At 42.0% G+C, this 27124-nt stretch overlaps 2 protein-coding genes and 1 long non-coding RNA gene across 9 annotated transcripts; 1 reads left to right on the top strand and 2 right to left on the bottom strand.

Moving 5' to 3' along the window:
* Positions 1-2262: 2262 nt before the first annotated feature.
* On the bottom strand, positions 2263-14425 carry micall2a (mical-like 2a). Of its 7 annotated transcripts, none has more exons than XM_061748351.1 (18): positions 13949-14424; positions 12884-12932; positions 11381-11522; positions 9953-10107; positions 9757-9875; positions 9079-9510; positions 8854-9002; positions 8312-8372; positions 7877-8034; positions 6566-6664; positions 6361-6425; positions 6066-6189; positions 3804-3906; positions 3604-3677; positions 3414-3528; positions 3098-3144; positions 2897-2980; positions 2263-2490 (listed from the first exon to the last, which is right to left on the bottom strand). In XM_061748351.1, exons 1-17 carry the CDS (start codon positions 14089-14091, stop codon positions 2901-2903), a joined length of 2115 nt encoding a protein of 704 aa, XP_061604335.1. In that variant the 5' UTR covers positions 14092-14424; the 3' UTR covers positions 2263-2490; positions 2897-2900. The 7 variants fall into 7 exon arrangements, with proteins under 7 accessions (XP_061604335.1, XP_061604338.1, XP_061604336.1 ...); XM_061748354.1 differs by having other exon boundaries at positions 2263-2980; positions 13949-14076; positions 14179-14423; XM_061748352.1 differs by having other exon boundaries at positions 2263-2980; positions 9953-10104; positions 13949-14425.
* On the top strand, positions 13999-26696 carry LOC133465485 (uncharacterized). Its single transcript, XR_009784637.1, has 3 exons — positions 13999-14135; positions 26253-26470; positions 26562-26696. It is a non-coding gene; the product is annotated as an uncharacterized LOC133465485 (long non-coding RNA).
* On the bottom strand, positions 16294-24550 carry si:dkey-43p13.5 (visual system homeobox 2). Its single transcript, XM_061748357.1, has 3 exons — positions 20598-24550; positions 19009-19166; positions 16294-17503 (listed from the first exon to the last, which is right to left on the bottom strand). Exons 1-3 carry the CDS (start codon positions 20818-20820, stop codon positions 17132-17134), a joined length of 753 nt encoding a protein of 250 aa, XP_061604341.1. The 5' UTR covers positions 20821-24550; the 3' UTR covers positions 16294-17131.
* Positions 26697-27124: the final 428 nt, after the last annotated feature.

Consider the following 27124-nt stretch of genomic DNA (forward strand, 5'->3'; position numbering starts at 1 on the left):
GCATGGAGAAGGGAAAATAGGTCAAATAGCTCTTAAATTGGGAATTTTAGAGTGAAAATTTGAGGAATTGTGATAATTGGTCCCAATATATCCTGAATGAGCTGAATATTTTGAAGTTGGAATGGTTTGAATCAGTTTGAAATTGTGGAAGGAAGAGGTGAAAATGTAAGATATCTCTTAAATTGGGAATTTTATTGCAAATATTTGGGGAATTTGATTTTAAAAAACAATAATAAAATCCCAAGATGTCCCGAATGAGCTTAATATCTGGAAATTGGAATCTTTTTAATCGGTCACGAAATGAAAGAAGGAAGAGGTGAAAATGGAAAATAACTCTTAAATTGTGAATTTTATTGCCAATATTTCGGGAATGTGGTTAAAAGAAAAGAATAACAACAAGATGTCCCGAATGAGCTTAATATTTTGAAATTGGGAGTGGTTTGAATCGGTCAAGAAATCTGAAAGGGAGAGGAGAATGCGATAAAAAAAAAAAATAATCCCAAAATGTCTTGAATGAGTTTATTATTTTGAAATTGGAAGAGTTTTAATTGGTTAAGCAATCTGGACGGAGAAGGAAACTGTAAAATATTTCCTAAATTGGGAATTTTACTGTGAAATTTTGGAAATTGTGACAACTAGTTCCCAAGATGTCCTAAAAGAGCTGGATATTTTGAAGTTGGAAAGGTTTTAATTAGTCCAGAAATGTGTAAAAGGGAGGTAAATGTGTAAAATATCTCTTAAATTTGTGAATTTAATCATGTATAGTGTGGGATTTGAGAATTATTGAGTGTGGAAAATAGTTCCCAAGATGTTCTGAATGAGCTTAGCAGAAGCTAACTATGTAGAATATCTCTAAAAATTTGGGGAATGTGGGAATTACCGGAATCCATCCATCCATCCATTTTCTGAGCCGCTCATCCTCACAAGGGTCGCGGGAGTGCTGGAGCCTATCCCAGCTATCATCAGGCAAGAGGCGGGGTACACCTTGAACTGGTTTGCCAGCCAATCGCAGCGCACATACGAACAAACACATTCACACAATTCACTTACATTCACACCTACGGGTAATTTAGAGTCTTCAATTAACCTACCATGCATGTTTTTGGGATGTGGGAGGAAACCGGTGTGCCCGGAGAAAACCCACGCAGGCACGGGGAGAACATGCAAACTCCACACAGGCGGGGCCCGGGGATTGAACCCAGGTCCTCAGAACTGTGAGGCAGACGCTCTAACCAGTCGGTCACCGTGCCGGAATTAGCGGAATGTGGAAAATATTTCGTTTGGAATGAGTTGAATAATTTAAATTTGAAATGGTAAAAACTATCGTCATGTCCTGAATTTTGTGAATCTTTTGACGTTTGAATGGTTTGAACCTGTTGTGAAATGTGGAAGAGGTAGACCGTCAAAAGAAGTGGGCGCAGTAAAAAAAATTAAAAACTGGGTGCGTGAATGCTCTTCATCTTCCGCACAATAATTCCACCTCTTGCACATGCACACACTAATCCTCAACGTATTTATTGGACATCAGAGTTTGAAGTTGCTACAGCGCGCTTCCCTTCCGAAACTAAAATGCTAAAAGCGAGGAGGCCGCACGTTCCAACAGCTCAGGTGCGGCGTAATCGCCACGGAGCTATTAGTAAAGAGTAATGTTTAATTAAAGCACGTGAGACGTGTGATAAGGCCGCACTATAGTTTATAAGCCTTGGCCGCCATAAACTAGCGCTGGAGCTAATCCTCTTTCACGTAGCGTTACTGCGTCGGCACGGCTCAAACTTTCTCTGTCTTTTTTTTTTTTTTTTTTTTTTTGCAGCATTTATAAAATTAGCAAAGAAATTAACTGTCTGCAAGTGTGGCAAATTGGATTTTGCAAGTGGTGGCTGTGTGTTTGTGTGTCTGCGTGTGAGAGTGTGTGTGATAGAGCATAGCCAGGCTGCCACCTACAGTACAAAGTGGAGGCTGCTCAACACGTGTGGCTTAATTAACAAGACCCGCGCGTCCCCCTCCTCCTCTGTCTTCTTCGCCTGCTAATGTCGTTACAGGAAATTTGTTAAAATCCATTATTGAAATTATTAATGAAATAATTTCAATTTGGCTCAATTTGGAGACTGTGGAGGGATTACACGTGTGTCTAATATGCACATAATTCAGCGGGAATTATTTCAACAGCCGACGACCTACTTTTGACCTCGCGTCACCTGATTGGCTGCATTTTTGTTGTTGTTGTAAAAGATTAATGACTCATTAAAGAAGCACACAGTGACATATCATCGAAAGGTATAATTTAAAGAATAAATATAAGATGGTAGGTAGCTGAGTGTCTGTTTGTGTGTGACATTGGGAAATGTGACGTGCAGGTCATATGATTAAGTGACAGCAAGCTAAAGACAACGTGTGAATAACAAACAACAACAATTTGTCTTCCAAAATTGGACATCTTTTACACCGCAGTCAAAAAGAATAAAAAGACAAGATCACCCAGGAAGTCCAGACCTAAAACAAAGCCAAATATTTTACACAAGTGTTTGTGTTGCACTTTAGCGGTAATCCTGCAAAAGTAGGGTTCACACACACCGACAATCAGGCCTAATTTGAGTATTTTTTTCTACCCTTTCGATCAAAGGCCGAAAAGGCAGATTATCAAATGATTATCCTGAGAGATTATCCTTTAGTGTGGGGTGTGTTAAGAATGATTCTTCCTCCCCAGTTTGCATGGAAAACAGTCGAGTTGACAATCGTAAATGTTAAACCTATTCAGTATTTACGATCATAAATCTTAACCAAACTCTGTGTTTACAAATTCGGTTAAGATGTTTAAAATCGGTATGAGGGTACCCTGCTTTATGCACACGACCACCGCAACATGTTTCAAAGTTGCAATCTTTTGTCTAACAATTACAATTTTATTCCACTCGTCGCTTGCTTCTTCGACCGAACAGTTTTGAGAGGGAGGACTTCCTTTTAGGTTTGCCTTTCTTTACTCCTATTGATAGCAAAAAAGAAACGAAAAACAACAAACAAAATACTGTAACTAAAAATTGTCCATCAAATGTAAAAATCAAATGTAAAGATTATAATAAAGATGATACACGGTACATACCCAAATTTTTCATCATCGTGTTCAGCTCTTCATCTTCCGCCAATTCCCTAAAAATGAGCAAAAAAAAAAAGATGCATTAGTGAATGAAATAGTGACACTGCATTCAAGGAACTACTCTACCACAGGGTTTTGTTTTTCCCTCTTTGTAATGAAAAAAAAATCAATGATGTCATCAATTAATCGATAGTCCAGTCGACTATCATCACCTTAGCATTAACTGCAAAGAATCTGAAGATACCCATGTATTTTATAGCTGTATAAAACACTTTTGGAAATTAATAATAGATTTGTTGTTACTTCATAATAAACCCCTCACCTGAGGCGGTCGTCATCCAGGACCTCCACGATGGCGTTCCTGCCGTCCACGATCTCCATTAGATTACGCATCAGCATTTTCTCACGCGCTCGCTCCTCGGCCGACTTGGCGCGATCTATCGCAGCCCACGCGAACGTCAGCTCAAAAAGCAGCGGTGGCAAAAGCGGCGGAGCGCGACGACACCTCTTACCGGGCTTCTCCAGCAGCCTGCGGAGTTCCTGCTCGACACGTGGCTGCTCCCGCTCCAGCTCCTGAGTCCTCGCTCTGAAACACAATGTGAGGGCATTACAGTTACCTTCATTGTTCCATTTAGCTCAGAATACTAAGCGATAAATAAAAAAAGACCAAGCAACAGCTGGTAATTCGAGTATAGATGCTATCGCCACTCACGTGTAGACAAGTTCAGACTCCTTCCTGATGAACATTTGCTTCTTTCGGATGAGCTTGAACCAGTCGACCATCAGCGGGTCCATCAGCAGGTCGCCCTCGCCCTCTGGAAAGCAGCAAAACAACATGTTGCTATATAATGTCCTCAATTCTCTGCTGGACACCAGCAACAAAGAATATTGAGATTGATTTTTAAGCACAAACATGCAAACGCATCAAGTTGGGACATTGAGTTGAACATAAATAAAAACACAATACAATGATTTGCAAATCATGTTCAACCTATATTTAATTGAATACACTACAAAGACAAGGTGCTTAATTTTCAAACTGATAAACTTGATTGTTTTTAGCAAATGATCATTAAGTTAGAATTTTATGGCTGCAACGTGTTCCCAAAAAGCTGGGACAGGTGGCAAAAAAGACTCAGAAAGTTGAGGAATGCTCATTAAACACCTGTTTGGAACATCCCACAGGTGAACAGGCTAATTGGGAACAGATGGGTGCCATGATTGGGTAGCAAAGGAGCTTCCCTGAATTGCTCAGTCATTCACAAGCAAAGATGGAGCGAGGTTCACCTCTTTGTAAACAAGTGCGTGAGAAAATAGTCCAACAGTTTAAGGACAATGTTCCTCAACGTACAATTGCAAGGAATTTAGGGATTTCATCATCTACGGTCCATAATATCATCAAAAGGTTCAGAGAATCTGGAGAAATCACTGCATGTAAGCGGCAAGGCCGAAAACCAACATTGAATGCCCATGACCTTCGATCCCTCAGGCGGCACTGCATGAAAAACCGACATCAATGTGTAAAGGATATCACCACATAGGCTCAGGAACACTTCAGAAAACCAATGTCAGTAAATACAGTTGGACGCTACATCCGTAAGTGGAACTTGAAACTCTACTTTGCAAAGCAAAAGCCATTTATCACCCGCCGCCGACTTCTCTGGGCCCGAGCTCATCTAAGATGGACTGATGAAAAGTGGAAAAGTGTTCTGTGGTCAGACGAGTCCAGATTGTTTTTGGAAATTGTAGACGTCGTGTCCTCCGGGACAAAGAGGAAAAGAACCATCCGGACTGTTATGGACGCAAAGTTCAAAAGCCAGCATCTGTGATGGTATGGGGCTGTCTTAGTGCCAATGGCATGGGTAACTTACACATCTGTGAAGGTACCATTCATGCTGAAAGGGACATACAGGTTTTGGAGAAACATATGCTGCCATCCAAGCAACGTCTTTTTCATGGACACCCCTGCTTATTTCGGCAAGACAATGCCAAACCACGTTCTGCACATGTTACAACAGCATGGCTTCGTAGTAAAAGAGTGTGGGTACTAGACTGGCCTGCCTGCAGTCCAGACCTGTCTCCCATTGAAAATGTGTGGCGCATTATGAAGCGTAAAATACGACAACGGAGACCCCGGACTGTTGTACAGCTGAAGCTGTACATCAAGCAAGAATGGGAAAGAATTGCACCTACAAAGCTTCAACAATTAGTGTCCTCAGTTCCCAAACGTTTATTGAATGTTGTTAAAAGAAAAGGTGATGTAACACAGTGGTAATCATGACCCTGTCCCAGCTTTTTGGGAATGTGTTGAAGCCATAAAATTCTAAGTTAATGATTATTTGCTAAAAACAATAAAGTTTATCAGTTTGAACATTAAATATCGTGTCTTTGTAGTGTAATCAATTAAGTATAGGTTGAACATGATTTGCAAATCATTGTATTGTTTTTATTTATGTTTAACACACTTCAATGGAATTGGGATTGTAAACTAAAAACTAAACTAACTAAAACTAAAATAAAAACAGAACAATAATTTGCAAATCCTTTTCAACTTATGTGCAATTGAATACACTACAAAGATAAGACATTTAACGATCAAATTGATGAACATTATTGTTTTTTTTGCAAATATTCTCTCGTTTTGAATTTGATGCCTGCAACACGTTCCAAAAAAGCTGGGACATCAGCACTGAAAAACTTTGAGGTTTGAGGTTTCACCACCAGATCTAACCCAAAGGGTTGTTTTTCGATTTCTTTCAAAAAGTAATCCAGAGAAACCCATGAATGTCGTAACAGCACAGGGAGGATCGCAAGATCTACTTCTAAATGGACACACCTGTAACACTCTGTATAATATGTATAAAACAAATGTTTGGTTGGGTTGTCTTTGTATGTTATCCATGAAATGTTTTCGTTTTTTGGCGCGTCGCCATCCAAACGCGGTGGAAGATGAGTGAGGAAGATGTGGGCGTACCTTCCTCACAGCGGCGAAGCTTCCTCTCCAGCTCCACACCTTCTCTCTCCAGCAGCGCCAGGTTGCTCTCGATGTCGCCCAGCTCGCGCTCAATACGCTCCGTCTGGATGTGATAAGACGTGCGCTGATATAAAACAAAGCGCTTTTGAGAGAGCTATTCAAGACCTTTCATTATTAAAAAAACAAAAAAAAGTCTGACTTTTGATAAGTTAAATGAAAAATGTCAATTTTTTTGGACAGCGTACGTGTCACGCTGTTAATTAATCTCTAAAGAGACTTAATGGAGGGAACTTACGGAGGGTGACCTCATTTCAGCGCTGGGGGCGTTGGTGGGTGACAAATACTTTCCTTTTTTAGCGCCTAAGAGGTAGATGAAATAGGATTAGACGGCAGCTTTTGTCACTTCCGACTCCACCGGATGGATTTCCTGTAAAAACTCACATTTCATCAACAAAGATGGCTGTTGGAATACGTGTGTGTGTGTTCAGGTGACGGCGTACCTGACGGGATTTCCACCGCGGAGGTTGGTGAGCTAATGGCCTCCATAGCTGGCCATCTTGCAGGGGATTTGACAGGCGAGCACCTCCTGGGAGGATCGGCTGGAATAAGGACAGGGAGCTTTACGTCTTATTGGTCTGCACGCACTTCAATTTTCACAGGATTTTCCACACAAACAAGGCCTGGAATGAGCTAAAAAATGTCATGTGTCATCTTTATTTTTTTTCATTTGCAGTCACAAATTCTCAACCAACTTTGTCTCCATTTTCTATATACAGTACTGTACACTTGTATGAATTTATTTTTGGTAGTCATATTCCTCATCACACTGCAGCGAGCCCCCACATATTCATGGTTTGGCATTCCTGGATTCGCTTAGTTGCAGAATTTTTTGACATCCTATCCTCCGTTACTCACTGAAAAACCCGTCTATTTGCAGCTTTTGCACTCAGTTCGAAATCATGTCTAATATAAAAATATTGCTTTGGTGCCATCAGGTGGCATCTGGGTGCCAAGCAACTATGTTGAAGAGATGGGAGGAACTTCATTAGGTTTAGTCAGACCATTGCTTTGTCTATTAGAAAACGGTGCTTTGCCACCATCTTGTGACATCTGGAGGCAATTACAAATCTTTTTGTGGAGAGCGTCGGTGACTTGAAGATAGCATCATCACAAGAACACTTGACTTCTCACTCACAGCGCTCTAAAGTTAAAGCAAGCACCTTGTATGTTTTCCAGTGCATCCATTTTCCATTTTCTACACCGCTCGTCCTCATTTGGGTTGTGGGTGGGCTGGAGCCCTGGAGTTTGCTGTTTTCGCCTCCGGTTAGCAGCTGGCTGTTAACTGGCTAACTGTTAGCTGCGTGTTGAGTGACCGGGCATCAGTTGTGGGCGGGCCATAGAAGCTAGTGTATAAATGTGCTTACTATGTGTTTATGTTATTCAGTTAAGTGACTGAAAGTGCACCTGTAGCTGTGTCTATCGTTGACCACTTACGTTTTACCTAGCGGCGGTGGGCGACATTAAATTAGCTAACGATGTTTACATTACCTTGCAATTTATCTTCTTTTTTAGGCGTACAATAATACCAAAAGTGAAAATGTGTCTGTCTTTTATACTCTTTCTTCTTGGCTCTCCGCCATCACCCCAACTTATTCCTACAAGGAGTGGATGCGTGTATCTGCAGTAACTTTAGTTCAAGTGGAAAAATTACCCATGTGAAGCTTCAAAGCAGAGATTCTGCGTCAAATTTCTATACTAATCGAATCATTTGAGTTATTGGATCAATCCTTTCAGCCCTAGAAGCAACTCACCCAGATGCCCTTGGCCAGCTGGTGAAAATGTGACAGGATGAGGAGGCAGTACGGTCACTGAAGTTGGGGGAGGCCTCGTCGGAGTGGTGGAAACGTTGGAGAAAGAAGTAGACGAGAAGTCATACCGATGTTGTTTGCTGGAGGATGCCGCGTCTTTTCTGCATAGTAGAAAGAACGACTGTGATAAAGAGGGATGGCAATACAGGAGAGGAAGGCCTCGCCTTCTAATTTGACAGTGCTTAGAAGCAACAGCGGGGAAGAAAGTCACACGAGAGTCGTTAGCAGGGGGGCATAGAAACGAGACTTGCTGTTAAAAGGAGGATAAACCTGGGGGGGGGGAGAAGCGGTAGCGTAGTTTAGAGATGCAAAGTGAGATTAGATAACATCAAGAGTGACGGGTCTAATAAGCAAGTTAGTGATATTGATAGGCTTTACCTTGGCGGCTCTGCTTTGCTTTCCACAGATTTAGGTTTTGATTGCTTCTCATAAGATTGATCTGCAGGCAAAATGGGAAATTTACTGTAATTGTAATTTTTTTTTTTTCAAGAAATATATAACGGATGATTTACCGGATCCCGATTTAACGGATGTCGGATTTAACAGACAGAAAGCAGTGTCCAATTGGAACTCAAAATCCCCCCTTTCATGCCCCAGTGAGGCAAGTTTGGATAAACTTTTAACAATTTTTTTTACATTTTAAAGCTTTTTGTAATTTACCTCTTTTCAATAATCATGTACTGTAATGAGTGTTTTCAGCCAAAAAAAAATAAAAATACAAAATAATAATTTTGTACTGTACTGTTGTTTTTAGGCCACAAAGAAAGTGCTTCAATTTAACGGACAATCTGGTTTAACGGACAGCCATTCCCCCTATTAGCCCGTTAAATCGAGGTTCCACTGCACAATGATTATTTGTGTATTATTAGGGTGGGGTGTTGGGTGCATGACTAAAATAAATAGCTGATGAATTTGCTGGCCTGTGGTAGTCGTCGGCCTTGTGTCGCTATATTTGATCGCCTCGGGACGTGCGAATTCTTCACTGGTGCGAAAGTTCCTTGCTGGACTTTTGCTGCACTTTATTTTTGACGCAGTGGAGTTTTCAGCTGGAGCGGACTCTCCTCCAAAACTGCAGTGAAAAAAAAAATCCATGAATTAAAAAAGGCAGAAAAAGAGATGAAAAATAGTAAGAAACCAACACTCACCGTCTCTCTGCCGAGCGAATGGTAAACAGACGTTTGTTGTTATTGTTGCAGTTTTCCTCTGCCAATTTCTTTCCAGCTTTTCCTTCATGGATGTGCGGCCATTGCGGGAACGCCGGCCTTCCCGAGGGCTCTGTGGACTTCCTCCACGGAGGAGAAGGCGGCGGCACTGCTTGGAAAAAGTTCTGCCGGGCTGCTTGAGTCTTCTGCGCCGAGGCGGTCCAGCATTGAGTAGGGTTGACAGGACGGACGGGCTCGGAGGAAGGCGCAGGCTGGATGTGGATGGCGCTATGCAACAAGCCAGATGCGGGCATGATCCGACCCTCACGGGAGGGTTTGGAAATCTTCTCGGGGTGTACGCGGCAGACAAAAGTGTCCGGATCCTTCCCCGGCTTGTAGCCTCCCGCGTGGAGCGTGACGGAACACTCGCAGCATCTGGAATACCGTCACGACAAAACCACCAGCACATCCGTTAAGACAGCTGTTTCTCAAACATTTTAGGTCCAGTGGCTTACAATAAAATTAAATATACTTTTTGGGAATATAACCTTTGCCTCGTTTTTGATGAACACGTAGGCCTACTACGCTCCTGTATTTTACTGACGGTCATTACTTGGAGAGAGAAAAGTTTTTTTTTTTGGGTGTTACTTGGTTTTAAAAGTTGGAGAACTAGTAGCTTACATGAAACAGCTTCGGTGAAAGAGTTTGCCCTCCACAAAGTGTCTTTGGACCAGATGAACGTGACTCTTGCAAGCCACACATTTGCTGTTAAGCGTTCCAGTTTTGTTGGGGATTGGCTTCTGGAAAATAACCGTCACAACCACAATCGGGTCTCATTGGAGGACATGGACAGGCGTATCGAACGAAGTGACCCGACCTGAGCCGAAGCTTTTGCCAGCTTGGGAGAAGTCCCGCCGGCGAGGGTGGGAGGAGCCTGATTCTTGATGACGGTCTTGGCTTTGGCAGCCACTGGGACATTCTTCTTCTCTGACGGCGCCCACTGGGAACCCTCCGCCGGCCGCTTCACTCCTACTGCGGAGCAAGGAAAAAAGTTTCAAAACATTATGGATTACATTATTCTATAGGAGCTTGGTAATGTCAATCATTTTTGACATGATACCTTCTGTCAAAACTTTTAAACACAATAACTATATAAAATATGTTTTGCCATTAAACATACAGTGTGTTTAAAAATAATAATGAACTAGGAGGGCGATTTTGGGGAATATATTAATCAATAATCTTATGTAAGAAATATGTAAAAATCCAGAATTATTAAAAAAAATATTCTATTTGCTTCATTAAAATTCATGTAAACTATAACTATTTAAAATAATAAATAACAAAAGGAAATTTTATTAGATTTGTTTTATATTTAATACATTGTTTATTTTAAAAATAAATTACGCAACATATTGCGTTTCTCGAAATGAAAGTTTACCCATCCATCCATTTTCTGAGCCGCTTCTCCTCACAAGGGTCGCGGGAGTGCTGGAGCCTATCCCAGCTATCATCGGGCAGGAGGAGGGGTACACCCTGAACTGGTTGCCAGCCAATCGCAGGGCACATACAAACAAACAACCATTTGCACTGACATTCACACCGACGGGCAATATAGTGTCTTCAATTAACCTACCATGCATGTTTTTGGGATGTGGGAGGAAACCGGAGTGCCCGGAGAAAACCCACACAGGCACGGGGAAAACATGCAAACTCCACACAGGTGGGGTCCGGGGATTGAACCCCGGTCCTCAGAACTGTGAGGCAGACGCTCTAACCAGTCGTCCACCATGCCGCCCAATTGATAAATTATATTTACCAAGACAATAAATAATTTAAACTAATCATCATTATTAGAAAAATATTGTAGTTGTATTGTATTACACTAAATTATTCAAAAATATATTGTAATTTTAGCTTTTTAAACAAATTATGAACAACATTGTCAATTATCGTGCAATAATAATAATAAAACACCACTATGAGTTTTGCAGTTTTTGTCACTTTCTAGTGTCATCTCCAGCTAAAAGAAACCCAGTCATCCATCTGGACACACAGAAAGACGTTTGAAGGAAGTCAAGTGGAAGCCAAAGCAACAATGGTATTGCATTTATCCACAAATATATGATATTGAATAAAATATACACAACTTCAGTTTTACAGTTGCCATGTCTGTTCTGCCGTCAGTGGACAAAAGTACAAAAATACATTGAACCATCTTGTGCCTGTCCAACAAAAGCATGCATCTCCAAAACATCTTGAGCAGAGTTAGCCTGAAAATGACGAAGAAACGAAATGTTCTCACTGGGCGGTCGTGCTTTAAAGTAGTTGTAGTACTGAGACACGTAGGTGAGAATGCTGAGTCTGTCGGGGATCCTTAAGGCCACCATGTCCTCGGCGTCCAACAGAGCCGGGATTTCCAACTCCTCCTCCGCCACCTGAAAAGCCTTGACAGGGAAAATTCTGGACATTTGGGAGGCCTGCGTCACCAGTCAGACAACACAATCATCTTTAAATAGACCTAGATAGCTCACTTCCCGTGCACTCGTGGGGATACAAGAGGGAGTAACTCGGACATGACTTTTAAATGTAAAGTCTGAGTGTGACAAGAGGCGCTTTTGTCCAAGTTGTTTCTTATCGAACAACAGTGCAGGAAATGTGACACTTCATGAAATATACAAGGGTGTCCATTACCAAACTGGTGTTTCCTTGACGAGGAGCCTCGTCGGGAGTAGTGGAAATGGCCTCAGAACTTCAGCTGTGTCGCAGGAAGCCCACTTCCGCCAGGTCGTCATTCAGACAACAACACACAGTGACACGCCGGCGAGGTGCAAAAAAATAGAAAATGACTACGATCACGGAAGAGTCCCAGCTATGGGACTTTGCAGGTTAACAGAACCGGCGAGGTCAAGTAGACGTTTACTAAAATAGACAAAAGTAATTGAGCAGACATGAAAAACAAACATAATCTAAAGGCAAATTTAAATGCAATTTGCATTCACGTGCTGTTTTTGACCTGCTGGTTTCATTTCCACCGATCATTACATTTTGCAAGCGCAGAACGAGACTCAACTTCCAAGTGGAGTTCTTTAAATTTAGGTAGACACAGATGACGGCGAATGACAAAGCTGTTCTTTTTAGTACTCCAATCGTCAATTTTGTACCTTATTTGTCCTCACTCGTCTCGAGGGAGAACTGGAGACAATCTGTAAAGTACAGTATAGATTTCTTCCATGTTTCCGGCAAATGAGTCACTTTGAGAACTTTGCTCCTTTGTGGGCCGTTGAGATTGTGTGTTGTCTTGTGACTGTCTGCCACCATTTGGCAAACGGAGTGCAATTTCGTATCACCCATCTGTTGAGGATACATGCCTCCGATTGGGATTCATCTGGGCGAATTCTCGCCCCGGAATTCACAGCAAAATGGCTGCTTCAAACCAAAACGACATTGCGTTCAAGTTTGAGCATGGGTCCTTGAGACTTTTTTGTGCGTCCTGCTACGATAGACGTCCACTCAGTTTTATGTCGATCGGTGAAACTGGTGTTAGGGGCTGATTTTTATTTATTTTTCTAATAGCTTTCCAGGGGGCTCTACTGGTTGAGTTTTGTATGTATAACTCTTGGGGAGCATATTGAGGCAATTAACTAAGGATTATTAACAAAGAGTAATAAAGAATTACCCTTTTAAATGGCCCCTGATAGTGAGCTTTCCCCCCCCCCAAGCTGCCCTTATCTAGCGAGTGCACATTGATGGAGGCGTGACATCACGCGTCAAAGGTTATAAAGGGCCGAACGAGATGCGGTCTCACCAGCTTGTTGTTGTCAAACACGTCCTCCATGCGGAGAGAGTCGTAATCTCTGTACACACACACACAAAACAAAAAACACATGCACACATAGAAGCATCTTTTCTACTCACAATACAACTTTTTAGAACTTGTTTTAATTGTAATAAGCAGGATCTGAGGCGAACGAAGCACTTGCCCAAAGGCCGTGTGACCACTAGGGGCTCTGAAGAGCATCCAACCATCCATTCTTTGAGCCGCTTATCCTCACAAGGGTCGCGGGAGTGCTGGAGCTCATCCCAGCTATCATCGGGCAGGAGGCGGGGTACACCCTGAAGTGGTTGCCAGCCAATTCGCACTCTCATTCACACCTACGGGCAATTTAGAGACTTCAATTAACCTACCATGCATATTTTTCGGATGTGGGAGGAAACCGGAGTACCCGGAGAAAACCCACGCAGAACATGCAAATTCCACACAGGCGGGGCCGGGAATTGAACCCCGGTCCTCAGAACTGTGAGGCAGACGCTCTCACAGTTCTGAGGACCGGGGTTCAATCCCCGGACCCCGCCTAGTGAGGATAAGCGGTAAAGAAAATGGATGGATGGATGAATGTTATATTTAAGTGAAACTTATGGCATGTACAATAAAAGTTTCTGTTTTTGAATAATTGTATTAAAAATAAAAACAACATTTTCATCACAAATGCAGGACGTAATAGCAATATCAAGTATCTGTACTTGTACTTAAATCACCAGTGTACCCATTTCTAGTGACATTTCCGTATGGTGGTGTGCCATTAATTTTTTTCAAATGTAAAATATGTGGCTTGGCGCAATTAAAGGTTGAGAAATACTGCAGTACACACTGTTATGCACTTTAAAAAAATATATATATACAGTTAAATATCTGTGTGTGATTTTGTTATTGGTGGCACTTTATTTTTGTTCTTGCATTACAAATATTTTTTTTGCACATCACGGTTGTAGTTATTTGAAACCAGAAAAACACTTTTGCATTGAATGCATAGTATGTACTGTATATACTGGTGAATTTTTGTTACTTCAGGTTGCCGTGTACAGTACTTACATGAGGTCGGGTCTGTGCTTGTGGATGAGGGCGCAGAAGGCCAGTCCGCTGCGGAACGACGTGGTCATGTTGGTGATGTTCACGTCCCGGTAGCCGGCACACTGGAACCGGCACCACTGCTCCAAAGCCTGGATGGCAGACATGCTCCCGAAAAGCGCTCGCTAATGTTTGGGAACTTGTGAAAGAGGTAGGAGGAGGGTCGAAGACGGGTGGGATGGGTTTGGACTCACTCAGCTGCGTCCTGTTTTGTTTTGTTAGCTTCTTGTTTTAGGCGAATATGCGGATTGGCTCGAGTTTCTCTCTGCCCCCCCCAAAAAAAATGGCGCGCAACCGCCGAAGTCGACAGCGCGCACGAACGTAGAAAAGTCCACAAGAAGTATTCCAAAACTCACACGTAGGTATAGAAATTTATCCAGGCTAATTTCAAAATAGTATATACTACTGGACATCATTTGACATAAGCGACGAGGCTGGGCTAGTTATGCGCCACATGACGCGAAACTGCTCATTCGTCACAATTTAACAGTGCTAAATTGATCAAAGCTCACCTGTGGAATAGCTTAAAAAAACAAAAACTAATTTTTCAAAAAATGTTGGCTAATTTAATATAATATAATAAATAAACATAGAAAGAAAGCAAAGGTCTACAATTTTGAGTCTCATAATACAAATATAGTATTGTATTCAATGACTGTAAGTATGATTATCAGCCGTTTCGGCGTGACGTCACAAGGGTACTTGTGGGTGGCAAAAGCCTAATTAGCTTTTGCTCTATGCAACTCAAGTAAACAAACAAACGCTTCCATGTCACGTGACCAAGGCAAAGGGATTGAGAGAAAAGGATCAATGGCTTGAATGATGAATTTTCTTTTATTTTAATTTTTTTAATAGAAGCCCAAAGGCTCCGTTATGTTAATTAGTGTCTTCCTATCCTTTTTGCACAAGATGGTCACTCCTTTTCTTTATTATCATATTGTGCACACGAGGTCCTAATCGTGTGTGCAAATTTTCTTAGCAAGCATGCTCAAGATTATACTGCAGATTAGGGTGTAAGTATTTAAAAAAATAATTACAATTATCTTGTGCACTGAGGATAGAAACGTGTTCACAAATGATGATGCTGTGCAAACATGTTGAGGTAGATTTAACACCCCACCACGCCTTGTGGATTTGTGAAATGATGTACCAAATATTTGGAAATTATTTGTTTCTTTGGTGTTACAAATGGCACAAGAAGGCCTAGAAGTGTTTTTTTTCCCCCCATACACGTTTACTGTAATGACTTTGCTGCTGAATTAGCATTGGCCAGTAGGGCGCAGTATTAAGCTGCACTAGCTCATGGCAATAAGGTGTGGATATCATTTACAACATGCGAGCCATGTAAACCATAAATGAGGTGTGTCAGAAAAGTTCCAGGACTAGTGTCGCAAGTTTTCCCCTTCGAAGCAATCCCTCTGGAGTCAAACGGCCGTTTCCAGCCTTCTCTGATACATCTTCATGCACTCCTGGAAGGATTTGTTCGGGATCCTTTGCAGCTCCGTCGTCACGACCTTCTTGATGTAGTCCACATCTTCAGAACAAAACAAAACAACAACAAAAAATACATGGAGTCAGGTCGGCTGAGTGTAGAGGTTGTTCGGGCACGGCGATGTTCTTCTCGGGCCAGGAAGTGTCGGATGCTCAAGTCCTTGTGCGCAGGCACGTTGTCATGGTGAAGCAGCCGCGAGTTGCGGTGCCACAACCCTCTGAACGAAGCTCGCAGACGTCCTGCTTGATCATCTGCCGCAAACTCGCGGTTTGGAGTTTGGGTTTCAAATATATCTTTGGTGACCACCAGTCCTTTTCTGACACATCTGGGATTATCATATTATACACATTTTGTATGGATTATTTTTTTAAATGATGCACGCAGACTCAAGGTGTGGTTTGTTAAAGTAAGTTAATGAGTGAGAATTATACTATAAAACAGTCACATAGTTGAGTTTAATTCTGGACGAGGGCAAATTATTGTTTTTGTTCTGGGTGCTTTCATCACATTTAAAGTCATCTTCACTTCATCACCTGCCAAATACTCCAGCTGGTTCTATTTAGAGTCAACATAGAGCTTACTTTAGACCAGGTATCAAACTCAAGGCCCGCGGCCAGATCCAGCAATTTCATGTTTCTTGCTAAATTGCTTTGTTCTTCTCATTTTGGCAAAAAAAATAAACACATTTTTGCACCCAAAACCCTCTGCTACATGAATTGAACAATAGTAATGTCAAAATGTAGTGCGGGTACCACTAGTAGTGCATGGGGTCCTTCTACGTGCTACATGAAGAATCACTACATTCAATTTTTTATTTTTTTTTTTATCCAGTACAGTACATTTCAGTTCAGTTGCATTTAAGCTTTTAGAATTGTTTGTATTCAAATAATTATTGAGATGCACTTTTTATTTAATTTATGTGCGATACATTTTCATTGAATTCAGTACAGTCTTTTATTTTCCTATATTTTGGCACCATATTTTCAAACTCTACATAATGTGACAGTGGCTTACAATAATAGTGAAGCACTGCTTTAGATCGCTTAAAACTACACCCCGCGCACACTCACTTATCGTGACTTCATTCTTCAGCTATTTCCATTGTTTATCCCGCAAAGGCGGCCGCAGCGGTCAAGGATGTCAAATTAAACGGCCCGCGTCCCTGCCTCACTCTGACATGATGCGTAAACCGGTCATCGGAATCAAAGCGACAGGACATTTTAGTTGTGACAGATGAATATGCATTTTAATTGGCACAGGAAATAAGCACAACACACTTTCCGGCCACTGTTTTAGGTACACGTACACAATCTATTCATTTTCTATACCGCTTGTAGGTATAGTGGGAGGATTTGAACCTCTTGACTGTGAGGCAGAGGTGCTCGCCACGAGTGCACCGTGCTGCCCTGCCTGACCTAATGAGGTCCAGTACAAGCGCTGTGCAAAAAATGTCTTTATATTAAAAAAAAAAAAAAAAAAAAGTATTACCTCTATAAAGGCAGGCATTTTTGATACAGCTATACCTAATGAAGTGAAAAATCCAAATCATGAGAACTATTCCTCCAATACGTTGTTTTTTTTACCCCCCGCACCTTGAGAGCATGACGTTTTTCCTCCGTAACGGTGATATGTAAAAACAGGAAGCGGGAAAGTGATCAATCACCGTGCACGGCGTCCACTTCCTGTGTTCGGGACGGCGCGATGCCCGCCGACACGTTGACGGCGCCGTTGATCTCGGCCTCGTGCTCCCTGGCTTTGGCCCTCAGCTTGGCGATGCTGCTGGAGCGCAGCTGCTCCGACCTCTGACCGGCCGCCGCCGCGCCGGCGACTTTTGTCCACGGGTAGTTGCCGTCGTCTTCCTGAGCTCTCGGCCAGCGCTCGCCGTCGCAAGCGTCCTCGGGATGTTTTAAACGATGGATTGTTTTATCCGGGAAGTCTCCGCATTCTCCTTTCGGGTGAGGCTCAGCACGCTGGCCCTGCAGCTTCAGCTGACGCCTCATCTTGGCACGCCGGTTTTGAAACCAAACCTAGAGTCACAATCAGAATCCATCTCATCAAATATGTCAAGTCAAAATGTATTTCAGTAGTTCAAGTCAAGAAGTAAAACATTTTTCAAACAGTTTCCATAATAGTCTAATTGAGATCCACCAATAAATAAACATAGAAAGAAAGCAAAGGTCTACAATTTTTTATGAAAAAAGTGTCATACTTTGAACCCTGTGGTTATATTAATTTATCAAGAACAGCAATAATGTTGCTGGGTCAAAAATGTTTACTTATCCAAAAAGTGTCCAAAACAAAACCTTATAAACATTGTTCATGTCACCATCATTACCAGTACTAACCAGTTTGATACCAAGAAAATATCTTTTATCTATTTTTCATGGTATTTCTTTACCTTTAGAAAAAAAACAGGAGTGCTGTGAAGAGAGGTATCAATCCAAGTACACTAAAACAAATAAAAAGGACAGCATAGCTTTAAATGAGTCACGCTGCAGCTGCTTCAGCCACATATTAGTCTTGGCTAGTGAGAGTTAGCAGGTGTGCTATCACACACATCCATCTTGACGCGCTTCAAACTGATGATATGTCTACACACACACACACACACACACACACACGTCTTTTTTAATAATGTAGATCTTCCGTTCACATGCAAACTGTTTTCCAAAGGCCATTAGCTGTATTTTTTTTTCTCACTACGCATGAATTTGGTTTGTAACGTAAAACCTACCCTATCGGTTTATTAAATGGGACAAACAGTCAAACACACAAATACAAAATGAAAAAATTCTCACAATGAGCTGTTGTTGACCACAACCCACACCCAGACGCTCACACGCAGACAAACCAGACTACAGCTTCTGAGGTCAATATACGTTAAGAAAACCAGTTTATTTCTTTACATTCTCTTTCATGTTTTATTGTTTTTATACAATACAGTGCTACTTTGACGGTTATGGAACAGATTAATGGCATTTTAATTAATTTCAAATTGGAAGAATGTAATCTTGGTGACAGAAGAAATTAAACTCCGAAGTGAAGGCAAAATTGCATTAGGATACTAAGTGATGCCATGACATCATACAGTGTTCCCTCGCTATAAAGCAGATATAAATGCAAATTCACTGCATTGCAGATTTAATAATTGTTTCATATATCGCGGGATTTTGACTGTATGCTGTATTTTATTTATTTATTTATTTTAATGGTCAAATAAATATTTCCTAGCCTAAAACATTAAAGCTGCAAAAACAAACAAACAAAATAATGAAAACATATTACAAGAAATAAAATGTACATAGTGCACAATACTCCAATGCAATACTATATGTTTAAGAGTAACTATGGTAGGTGTTAATAGTAGTGAGGGGAAGATTAAGAAGAGTCTGGGGAGGTTCCTACATCTTTAAAATATGTATAAATAATACAAAAGAATATCTGGTCACTGATTTGTGGATTTCACCTAGTGCGGGGGCGGTCCGGAACCTAACCCCCGTGATAAAAGAGGGAGGCCAATTATGTAGCTCACCTGAACTCTGGCTTCAATGAGGTCCAGTCTGAGTGCCAGGGCTTCCCTCATGAACACGTCGGGGTAGTGGGTGCTTTCGAAGGCCTTCTCCAGCTCCTCTAGCTGCCAGCTGCTGTAGTTGGCGCGAGCGCGACGCTGCTTCACTGGCCTCTGCTCGTCTGGGGAGGGAGGGGAAAAAAATAAATAAATGGCACAGCGGCAAATTAACACAATCGCCAATGGGTGACAAAGAGCTAATGGCTCTAGATTGGCTAATTAGCATGGCCATCATTCGGTCTGCTTCAGCAAGGCTTGATAATTGATTGTTCGTCACGAGCCGTTAGCCGGTCTTTTGTAAACATTTACACTCGACGCTCACGTCTTTTTGACACTTGAGGACAATTTGACACTCGCTCGAACAGGGGTTCTCAAACTTTTTGCGTCCAGGGACCCCTTACAGGGGAGAATTTTTCCAAGGACCCCTCACGATCCTAACATCAACTCAACATAAATACCATGTGTACCACTAAATGCTGCAGAAAGTATAAGGTTGCTTATTTTGGGGAGAAAAGTTGTGATGTTACAGTAGATTTATCTTTTTTTTTTAAGTTGTAATATAAGAATAATTTCGGTGAGCTAAAACATCAAAGTCTTAGTAGAAAAAAAGTATTTTTTTAAAGAAAAAAGTTGCAATTAGAGGTGCAACAATTAATGAATCGACAATTGCTCTTTTGATAATTGATTTATCTTTTAGAGACCTTGTTTAACTTAAAATTGTCCAAATCCTTGAAATGTCAGCATCAACAGAAAATATTCTCTGATTTCTGTAGTCTTCCATGAAATCAGACTAAATGTCTTTGTGTTTCATCAAAATAAACAAACAGGCAAACATCCTTTAATTTGGAAAAGAATGATTAACATTTTTGTGGATTTTCCGACATGTTACGGACCAAACCGGTAACTGAATCCTAACCAATTCAGATTTGTGCATTTTCTGCACTGTCAATGAAATAATGTCCTGTTTTTGAATAACGGGATGGAAATGAATTGTTTTTATCTGATTGATCAATAATAATAAAAACAATAGATTAATCGATAAAAATAATTGTTAGTTGCAGCCCTAGTCGTAATAGTTAGATGTATTTTGTTGAGATAAAAAGTTGTAATCTCGCAAGGTTAAAGTTGTATTCTTCCAATATAAAGTCGTAAAATTACGATATTAAAGTCCGCATTTAATGAGACGATTTATTCTTGTAATATTTCGCCTTTTATTCCCTCAAAATATAACTATTTTCTTGACACATACACCTGTTCGTGGATAAAACTGCACTTTATTCTTTTTATAAACTGCATTTTGTTCCCCCAAAAAATGGATTCATGCAGATACATGAGATTTATGATATGTCACAATCATATCAGAGCTTTTAATTGGCCCAAAACAAAGGTAGAGAAGTAATTGGTTTATTATGTTTGTTTAATTGCCGCGCCTGTCCCCATATAGACATGCACTTTTTTCCAATGATACAATATAATTAATTGAGATTTATTTTGGGGACCCCATTCGGACGGATTCCGCGAAGTGTATTATACGTGGTTCTGGTTGGACTCACCCATGCCATCCACCAGTGGACCCATGCCTACGGCCTGCGTGGCCAGCAGCAGCGCCTCCTTGCATGGCTCGGGCTGCAGGTAACTCCTCAGGGACTCGTAGCTGATGTAGGGCCCCGCCGGGATCAGGATCTGCCGGGCCGGGAAGGCGGGGAAAAACGGGGCTGCGGCTGAGTGGAAAACCGCAGGCAGGAGAGCGGAGACCAGTTGCCCGGGCCCGAACATGGCCGATGTGATCCAGTTCCGGATGAGAGTCCTACGCGGAACGCATCCCAGTGGAGGAACAATCTCGCTCCTGGTTTACCAGCTCGTTCTTGTGTGTGAGAGGCTCAGGGCAGGGACGAGGTAAAAGGTGAGAGTGGTTCAGGTGGTCCCGCCCTCTCTCCTCCAAGCCCCTTGCGAGTCACATGACTTCCTCTCACATCTAACCCCGTCTCTCATCGGATCGTCAGTGTCGTGTTCAGTCTGCCTGGGCGGGAAGAGACGCTCGTCTTGATCCAACCAACGTGTTGCAACATCTTTTGCCGTCTGAGGTTTCAATCAGTCCCATGGACAGAAACTAAATCGAGGGGCCGTCTGTTCAGACACGCAAGCGATGCGTCTTGAAAAATACTCGCCGGTCTCACCTGTGAAGAGTCGTCAAACTGTACTCGAAAGGCGGCGGCTTCCAGAATAAACACACGCCTGCTAACCGACAACTCTGGAGTGACGATGCTTTATCAAGAACACCTTTGGTGTTGATGTGGAACGACTCGTCACGCTAAAAACTGATATCATCTTTTTAGGACCAGTGGCTTTAGGGCAGTTCACGGTTTTAAGTGGAGTACACACAAACCGATAATTTGACCAAATTGAAGCATTTTCACCCGCTTGCAATCAAAGTCTGCAAATCTCCCACTGTCGGTTGTCTACATAAGATTATCCTGTGGTGTGGGGTGTGTTCAAAGTGATTTTTCTTGATCTCCTTGGAAAACAGTTTGGCTGTTGGGCCAAATTTAAATTTTGACACCATTCAGATTAAGGGTCCAAAAAATGTTGTCTCTCAAAGATTATCCTGAGAGATTATCCCGTACTGTGTGTTAAGAGTAATTTTTCCTCCCCGATCTGCTACGAAAACGGTCAACAATCGCGAATGTTAAACCGGTTCAGTATTTAAGATCGCACATACCAATGTGTGTGGTCAACACAGAGTTCGACCGATCCACGGACTTCACAATTGTGACATGAAACTAAACGATAGTCAATTGAACATCCCCCCCTCCCTTGAAATTCAAGAGTTAGGATAGATTTTTCATACCGATCTGCTCTGAAAATTGGCGACAATCATGAATGTTAAACCTCTTCAATATTTAGGATTACAAATATTTGACGTATGTGGTGAACAAGGTGTTCGGCCAATCCACGCACTCCATGATTGTGACGTGAAACGGATAAATTAGGAAGCGAGGTAGATGCATAGCCATAACCAGGCCTAATTTGAAAATGTGTTTCCCCTTTCAATCAAAGTCAGCAAAGACCCAATTATTGTGTTGTGGGGTATGTTCAGAGTTATTTTTCCTCCCCGATCTCCTCGGAGAATTGTAAATGTTAAACCTGTCTAATATTTTCAATTATAAATCCTTATGATATACAAATTTGGCCATCTGGCAAAAAGCCATCATTTGCCGACTGGACACCAGTTAACACGGATCAGTGGCTGATGACATGACGACGACGTTGTCGAGTGTTACCAAACACGATTAGAGCCCCTCAACACATTTTATCCCGATTAAAAACACTACGGTAATGTGTGCGCGCCAGCTGTAGCTTCGGCGTTGACGAGTTGTTGGTCGTCGCGAATTAAAGCACAGGTGTGCGTGGATTAATCTCATCGCCTCGAAACAGTAGAGAAACACTGGCCTGTCAACGACGGCGACACTCGCGCGGCTTTGATCAGCCCGCCGAGTCGGTGAAAGAAGCGACCAGTCAGAGTGCGAGGATGAGTCACATGGTGGTCATTCCTTCGCTCTCACCTGCAGCCCTTTCATCTGCACCTGTTCAAACACTGATTTAACGCCTTGGCGGAGGAGGATTAGGCTTTCCGCGAAGCTCTCATTCCACTTTCAAGGATTACTGCACCTAACAACCCTATTGATTTTGAATGGTAACGACACAAAATGGCCGAGTTAGCGAGGTTAAAGTTCCTTACTAGCCATAGTTTTTAACCAATCTTTCTCAAATGGATCAAGAATTTTGGGACTTTTTTTTCAAAATACTATTCTTACTGATAAAGGCAATTATAGATTAAAAGTGAATTTCACGGTGGTGAATGTGTCTGTTTTCCTGTCATTTGTGGTATGGTTATCAGGGACTATAGATGGAAATTATCTTATAGAACTCCACTCCATGAGTTTTTCTTTTTGTTTTTTTTTAATATTGAATGTCATTATGTAATTAATTTAAAAAATATATAATTAATGGAATTTTACTTATTCAATGGCATTATTTATTTAATGACATTTAGGTTTTTAATTTGGTTTATTGTAATTGAATTTTATTAATGTAATGGATTTTGTATTGATTTAATGACATTTATTTATTGAATAATTTGGTTTAATTAAATTTTATTAATGTAATAGATTTTTTTAATTGATTTAATGACAGTGCGGCACGGTGGAGTTACTGGTTAGAGCGTCTGCCTCACAGTTCTTGAACCGAAATATATATGCCCACTCTTACACAGATGCGGGATAAAAAGAAGAAAAAAAAACTCCCAAAAAAAAATCATAAATATTCATTCATTCACGTATTCATAAACGTACCGTGAAATGAATATCAACCCACTATTTGTGTCTGTAGTACAGCAATCCAATTGGCTCCTTAAGATTAAAATGTGTGCAAAACAGCAGTGAGTATGTGTGGTGTTTGCACAGCATTGCAGTGACTGAACATTTGTCTAATGAATTACAGCCAAATGAAGCCAGTCAGCCTCAGTCGGATGAGTATGAAAATGTGACATGTCATTAACAGCGCAGGCTTCACTTAGGCTCTCATTAGACGTTGCTCTTATCCATCCTGCAAATTACATCACACTGACGAATCATAATTGATGATTACCATCCGTCGACGCACGACATTTAGCACAACTCTCGCTTTTTTATGGGCTCAAGTGGTGGAGGGGTCGGTGAATCGTAACGTTGGCAAAGTCCATTATGTCAGATCGTATCTCGTCACGCCGAGGGTGTCAGGGCGGCCCCCCGTGTTTAAGGGAATAAGGTGGCAAAAAAGTCTGCTTTCATTTAGGTGTTCATTTTGTGTTACAAAATGTTCAAAATATGTTTTTTTTTTTTTTTTGCAAAACAATTTGTAATCATAAACTAATGTTAAAGTCAAAATGTTTTTGCATCAACCGGCATATTTTTTTGTGCAATGGTGTTTCCATTGTCACTTCATTTTTAACTGCCTCTTAGCCTTTTTTGGACAGTTAAATGATGTCCGGAGAAATTAGCATATTGTCAATGTCCAATGAGAAGTTGTACCTCCTAGTTTTGTGACCTTTTATACAAAAAAAAAAAGATCTATCAAGATAAAAAAGGAAAAATTTACTACATTTGGACATACATGCTTTTCATTGGACAGTGTTAACTGAAATCATTAAAACAGCAATAAAATGCAGTTTGCAACATAGTACCCCCAGCAAAAATGAAAATATAAATTAGAATGTACCCTAATAAATTGAGTCTAAATAAATCTAGCAAAATGCTTTGTTGTTTTTTTTTGCATTTGTTTTACTATGTTGTTGGTTTGAGCTTGAATGGCGCCCTGTGCGAGACCCTTCTTTGGTCCCTCCTCGTCCCATAAATTAACCATTAACCTCTTCTTTTCTTTCGAAATTCTGCACCTGATGGCTTTGACCTTTTCCTCTCCATGTTTACAATGAATAACTACATTTCCCATCATTCCTAAGAATCACCCCCCACCACACCCCCACACCCCTCCACACACACACACACACACACTCGCCATCTCTTCTAGCGTCGCATGGAATTACACATAGGGGATCAAATTCCCCATGCAAACATCGATGAGTTACATGTTATGATGCCAACAGCCACCATTTCACAAAAGCATTTTTATTCAAAGCAGTAACTAGTGTGCTCCATGTGAAAAATGCCTTGAACATTTGCTGTCATTTGGCACTACCAAATGACATAAAGCCATTGACAGATTGTTAATTGTCCTTTCCACCCAGGGACGACTAAAGCTGTAGAGTTCGGTTTCTGATAACGGAGCACAAGCTCAAACAAGTCAATTCCAAGTTCACCCCGAAAGGACGTCTCACCGGTGGCTGTCTAAGCCCACGGAAAACACTTGTCGTCTCGCCGCTAATAAAACAATGCTCTCTCCGTGGTTAGCGTGTCATCCGGGCGAGCTGTGCAACCACCAGAGAGGAGTGCGAGGCCCTACGCGTGAAGCCTGACAAGAGCCGTCACGATTGTGGCCTTAAGGCCTGCCTCAATTATCCACCAGCGTCTTCTTTAGAAGCGTCTGTCACAACCTCAAGTCCTCCCCCAATTCTGTCCCTCATTATGTGGATCAATAGGCTTTAAAAAGACAGAGGCAAAGAATTTTTGGCAGGGGGGCGCTGAGGGACTACTTTCAGACCCTAAATCCTCCATAGCTAGCTGTGCGCCCGGGACAAACGCAGGTGTCTATTCAGTCGACAGTCCCGCCACACATGGTGTTTGTTCAGCCTCAGCTCTGTGTGGACACTTTTCATGTATTTGGCTTCTACTCTCACAATTTGAACACCCGAGAAAACATTTGAAGAAAGTTTCAGAGCTAAAAAAAAATGACTTTGATCTGTTCATTTAGACAAAAAGTACTTTATATATAAATATGTTTTAATTAAAAAGTAACATTTGAGAGATTGATTTATATTGTTTTGCAGCTACAGTGACGAAACCCTGCAACGAATAGAAAAAATTCACTTGTAATTTGACACCGGCCAAAAAGGGTTATACTTACCTATAAATGCCACAAGATGGCAGCTACGCACAACTTTTGTCTAAGTGAATATCCTCAACTCACGTCGACATAGTCCCTTGACACCAAGATGGCGGCAAAGCAATAGTTTTGCTGCTCTGACGGCTTTTCCCGATCCAAAACTATTCCCCGGGTCGTCATGGTAACAAAAGGCGGGCTCGTCACTCGTCATTTTTATGTGTTTTTGTTGTTGTTGTTTGTTGTTGCTTCATTGCATCTACTGCCTCGTTCTTGCCAGAGTCACTGGCGACAATGTAGTCAGAGTTTTGTTAGTAGCTCAACCTTGGCGGAGGGCTATTCTATTTCTAAACGGTTTCAAGGCATAATTCAATCAGCACCCGTTAAAAGTCTTGTTTAAGTTGGAGTAAAAGTGGATGTCACGCCTGAGGAGGCCTCAACGTCTCATGCCTCCTTCTTCCCGGGTAATCGTATCCCGCAGAGCGGCGGGGCCGACTGTTTTAGTTGTGGATCAGCGGTTGTGGGACGAACCAGAGAGGCCAGCGGCCCGCTTTTCATGTCAGCGCCATCAAGGGAAAGCAGACGCGATCCAAAAGCGAATCACACTTGAGACACCAAAGTGGCACCGTGAAAGGCAGTAGAGAGACGTTTTTGTTTTGTTTTTTCTTTTCCAGGCAAGCACAAGTCAAGTGTGGCCGAGGAGGAGATGATCTAAGGCCGCCGTGCCACGGAGAGGAAGATGGAGAGCAGACAGATGTGCGACGGGGCAGGTCGCGGCACATTGCGGGGGTGGGGGGCGGCTGAGACACCGGGGAGCGTCTGCATTCCTGCCAAGCTGATCACTGCGATCAATACGAGCATCACGCGCTCAAGCGGGCGTAGCAGTGGCCAGGTCAGGGCATACAGACTGGCACTGTCATGATAATGATGATAATGATAATGATGATGATGATGATGACAGCAGTTGTTTGTTAACTTCTCAGCCCTGCCCTTCTGCTCGCCGTCACTCATCGCCGTTCCGTCTGGCTGCTGCCCGGCCGATCGGATGTTGGCGCCGGACCAAGAGCCCAGGCTGTCGGGACTTGTGCAGCAAGGTGATAGATCACCATAAACACAGCTCTCGGCGAGTTATAGGACACCATACAGGTGCAATTAAGCCATCAGGAAGAGACCATGTCAACGGGGGCACCGTGTTTGTATATACAGTGTTCCCTGGCTACATTGCATTCTTGAAGCCGTCGTTTTTGCTGGGTTTTTACAGTATACTTACTTACTGTAATGCCCTCACATGTGGGAGAGTCACAGTCGCCAATTTTCAGCTGTGACAGCTGTGCTGTCGGCCACAACTCTCACCTCGACACGCAGCGCACGAGTAGAACAACTTGGTCTTGGCATACTTGTGGGACAACTTCATGTTTCTAGTGAGGCAAAACTACCAGTACCATTTTGGTGCTCCTGCTATGGTCCAGGTGGGCCGGGTAGTGTTTACTAGCACAGCACGGCAAGTTTACTAGTAAAGTTTAATTGAGTACAAGTAGGCCATAAG

Source organism: Phyllopteryx taeniolatus, chromosome 16 (assembly GCF_024500385.1).
Source record: "Phyllopteryx taeniolatus isolate TA_2022b chromosome 16, UOR_Ptae_1.2, whole genome shotgun sequence".
NCBI classification, from domain to species: Eukaryota; Metazoa; Chordata; class Actinopteri; order Syngnathiformes; family Syngnathidae; genus Phyllopteryx; species Phyllopteryx taeniolatus.

Excerpts from the sequence above, each read along its gene's own strand:
- micall2a (XM_061748351.1), bottom strand. The coding sequence starts at position 14,091 with ATGTCTGCCATCCAGGCTTTGGAGCAGTGGTGCCGGTTCCAGTGTGCC. Across the intron at positions 12,933-13,948 it reads AAGCACAGACCCGACCTCAT|AGATTACGACTCTCTCCGCA; the intron begins GTAAGTACTGTA and ends GTGTGTGTACAG. Across the intron at positions 6,426-6,565 it reads CGCGGTGGAAATCCCGTCAG|GCGCTAAAAAAGGAAAGTAT; the intron begins GTACGCCGTCAC and ends TCTACCTCTTAG.
- si:dkey-43p13.5 (XM_061748357.1), bottom strand. The coding sequence starts at position 20,820 with ATGTTCGGGCCCGGGCAACTGGTCTCCGCTCTCCTGCCTGCGGTTTTC. Across the intron at positions 19,167-20,597 it reads TCCACTGGTGGATGGCATGG|ACGAGCAGAGGCCAGTGAAG; the intron begins GTGAGTCCAACC and ends CTCCCTCCCCAG. Across the intron at positions 17,504-19,008 it reads TCATTGAAGCCAGAGTTCAG|GTTTGGTTTCAAAACCGGCG; the intron begins GTGAGCTACATA and ends TTGTGACTCTAG.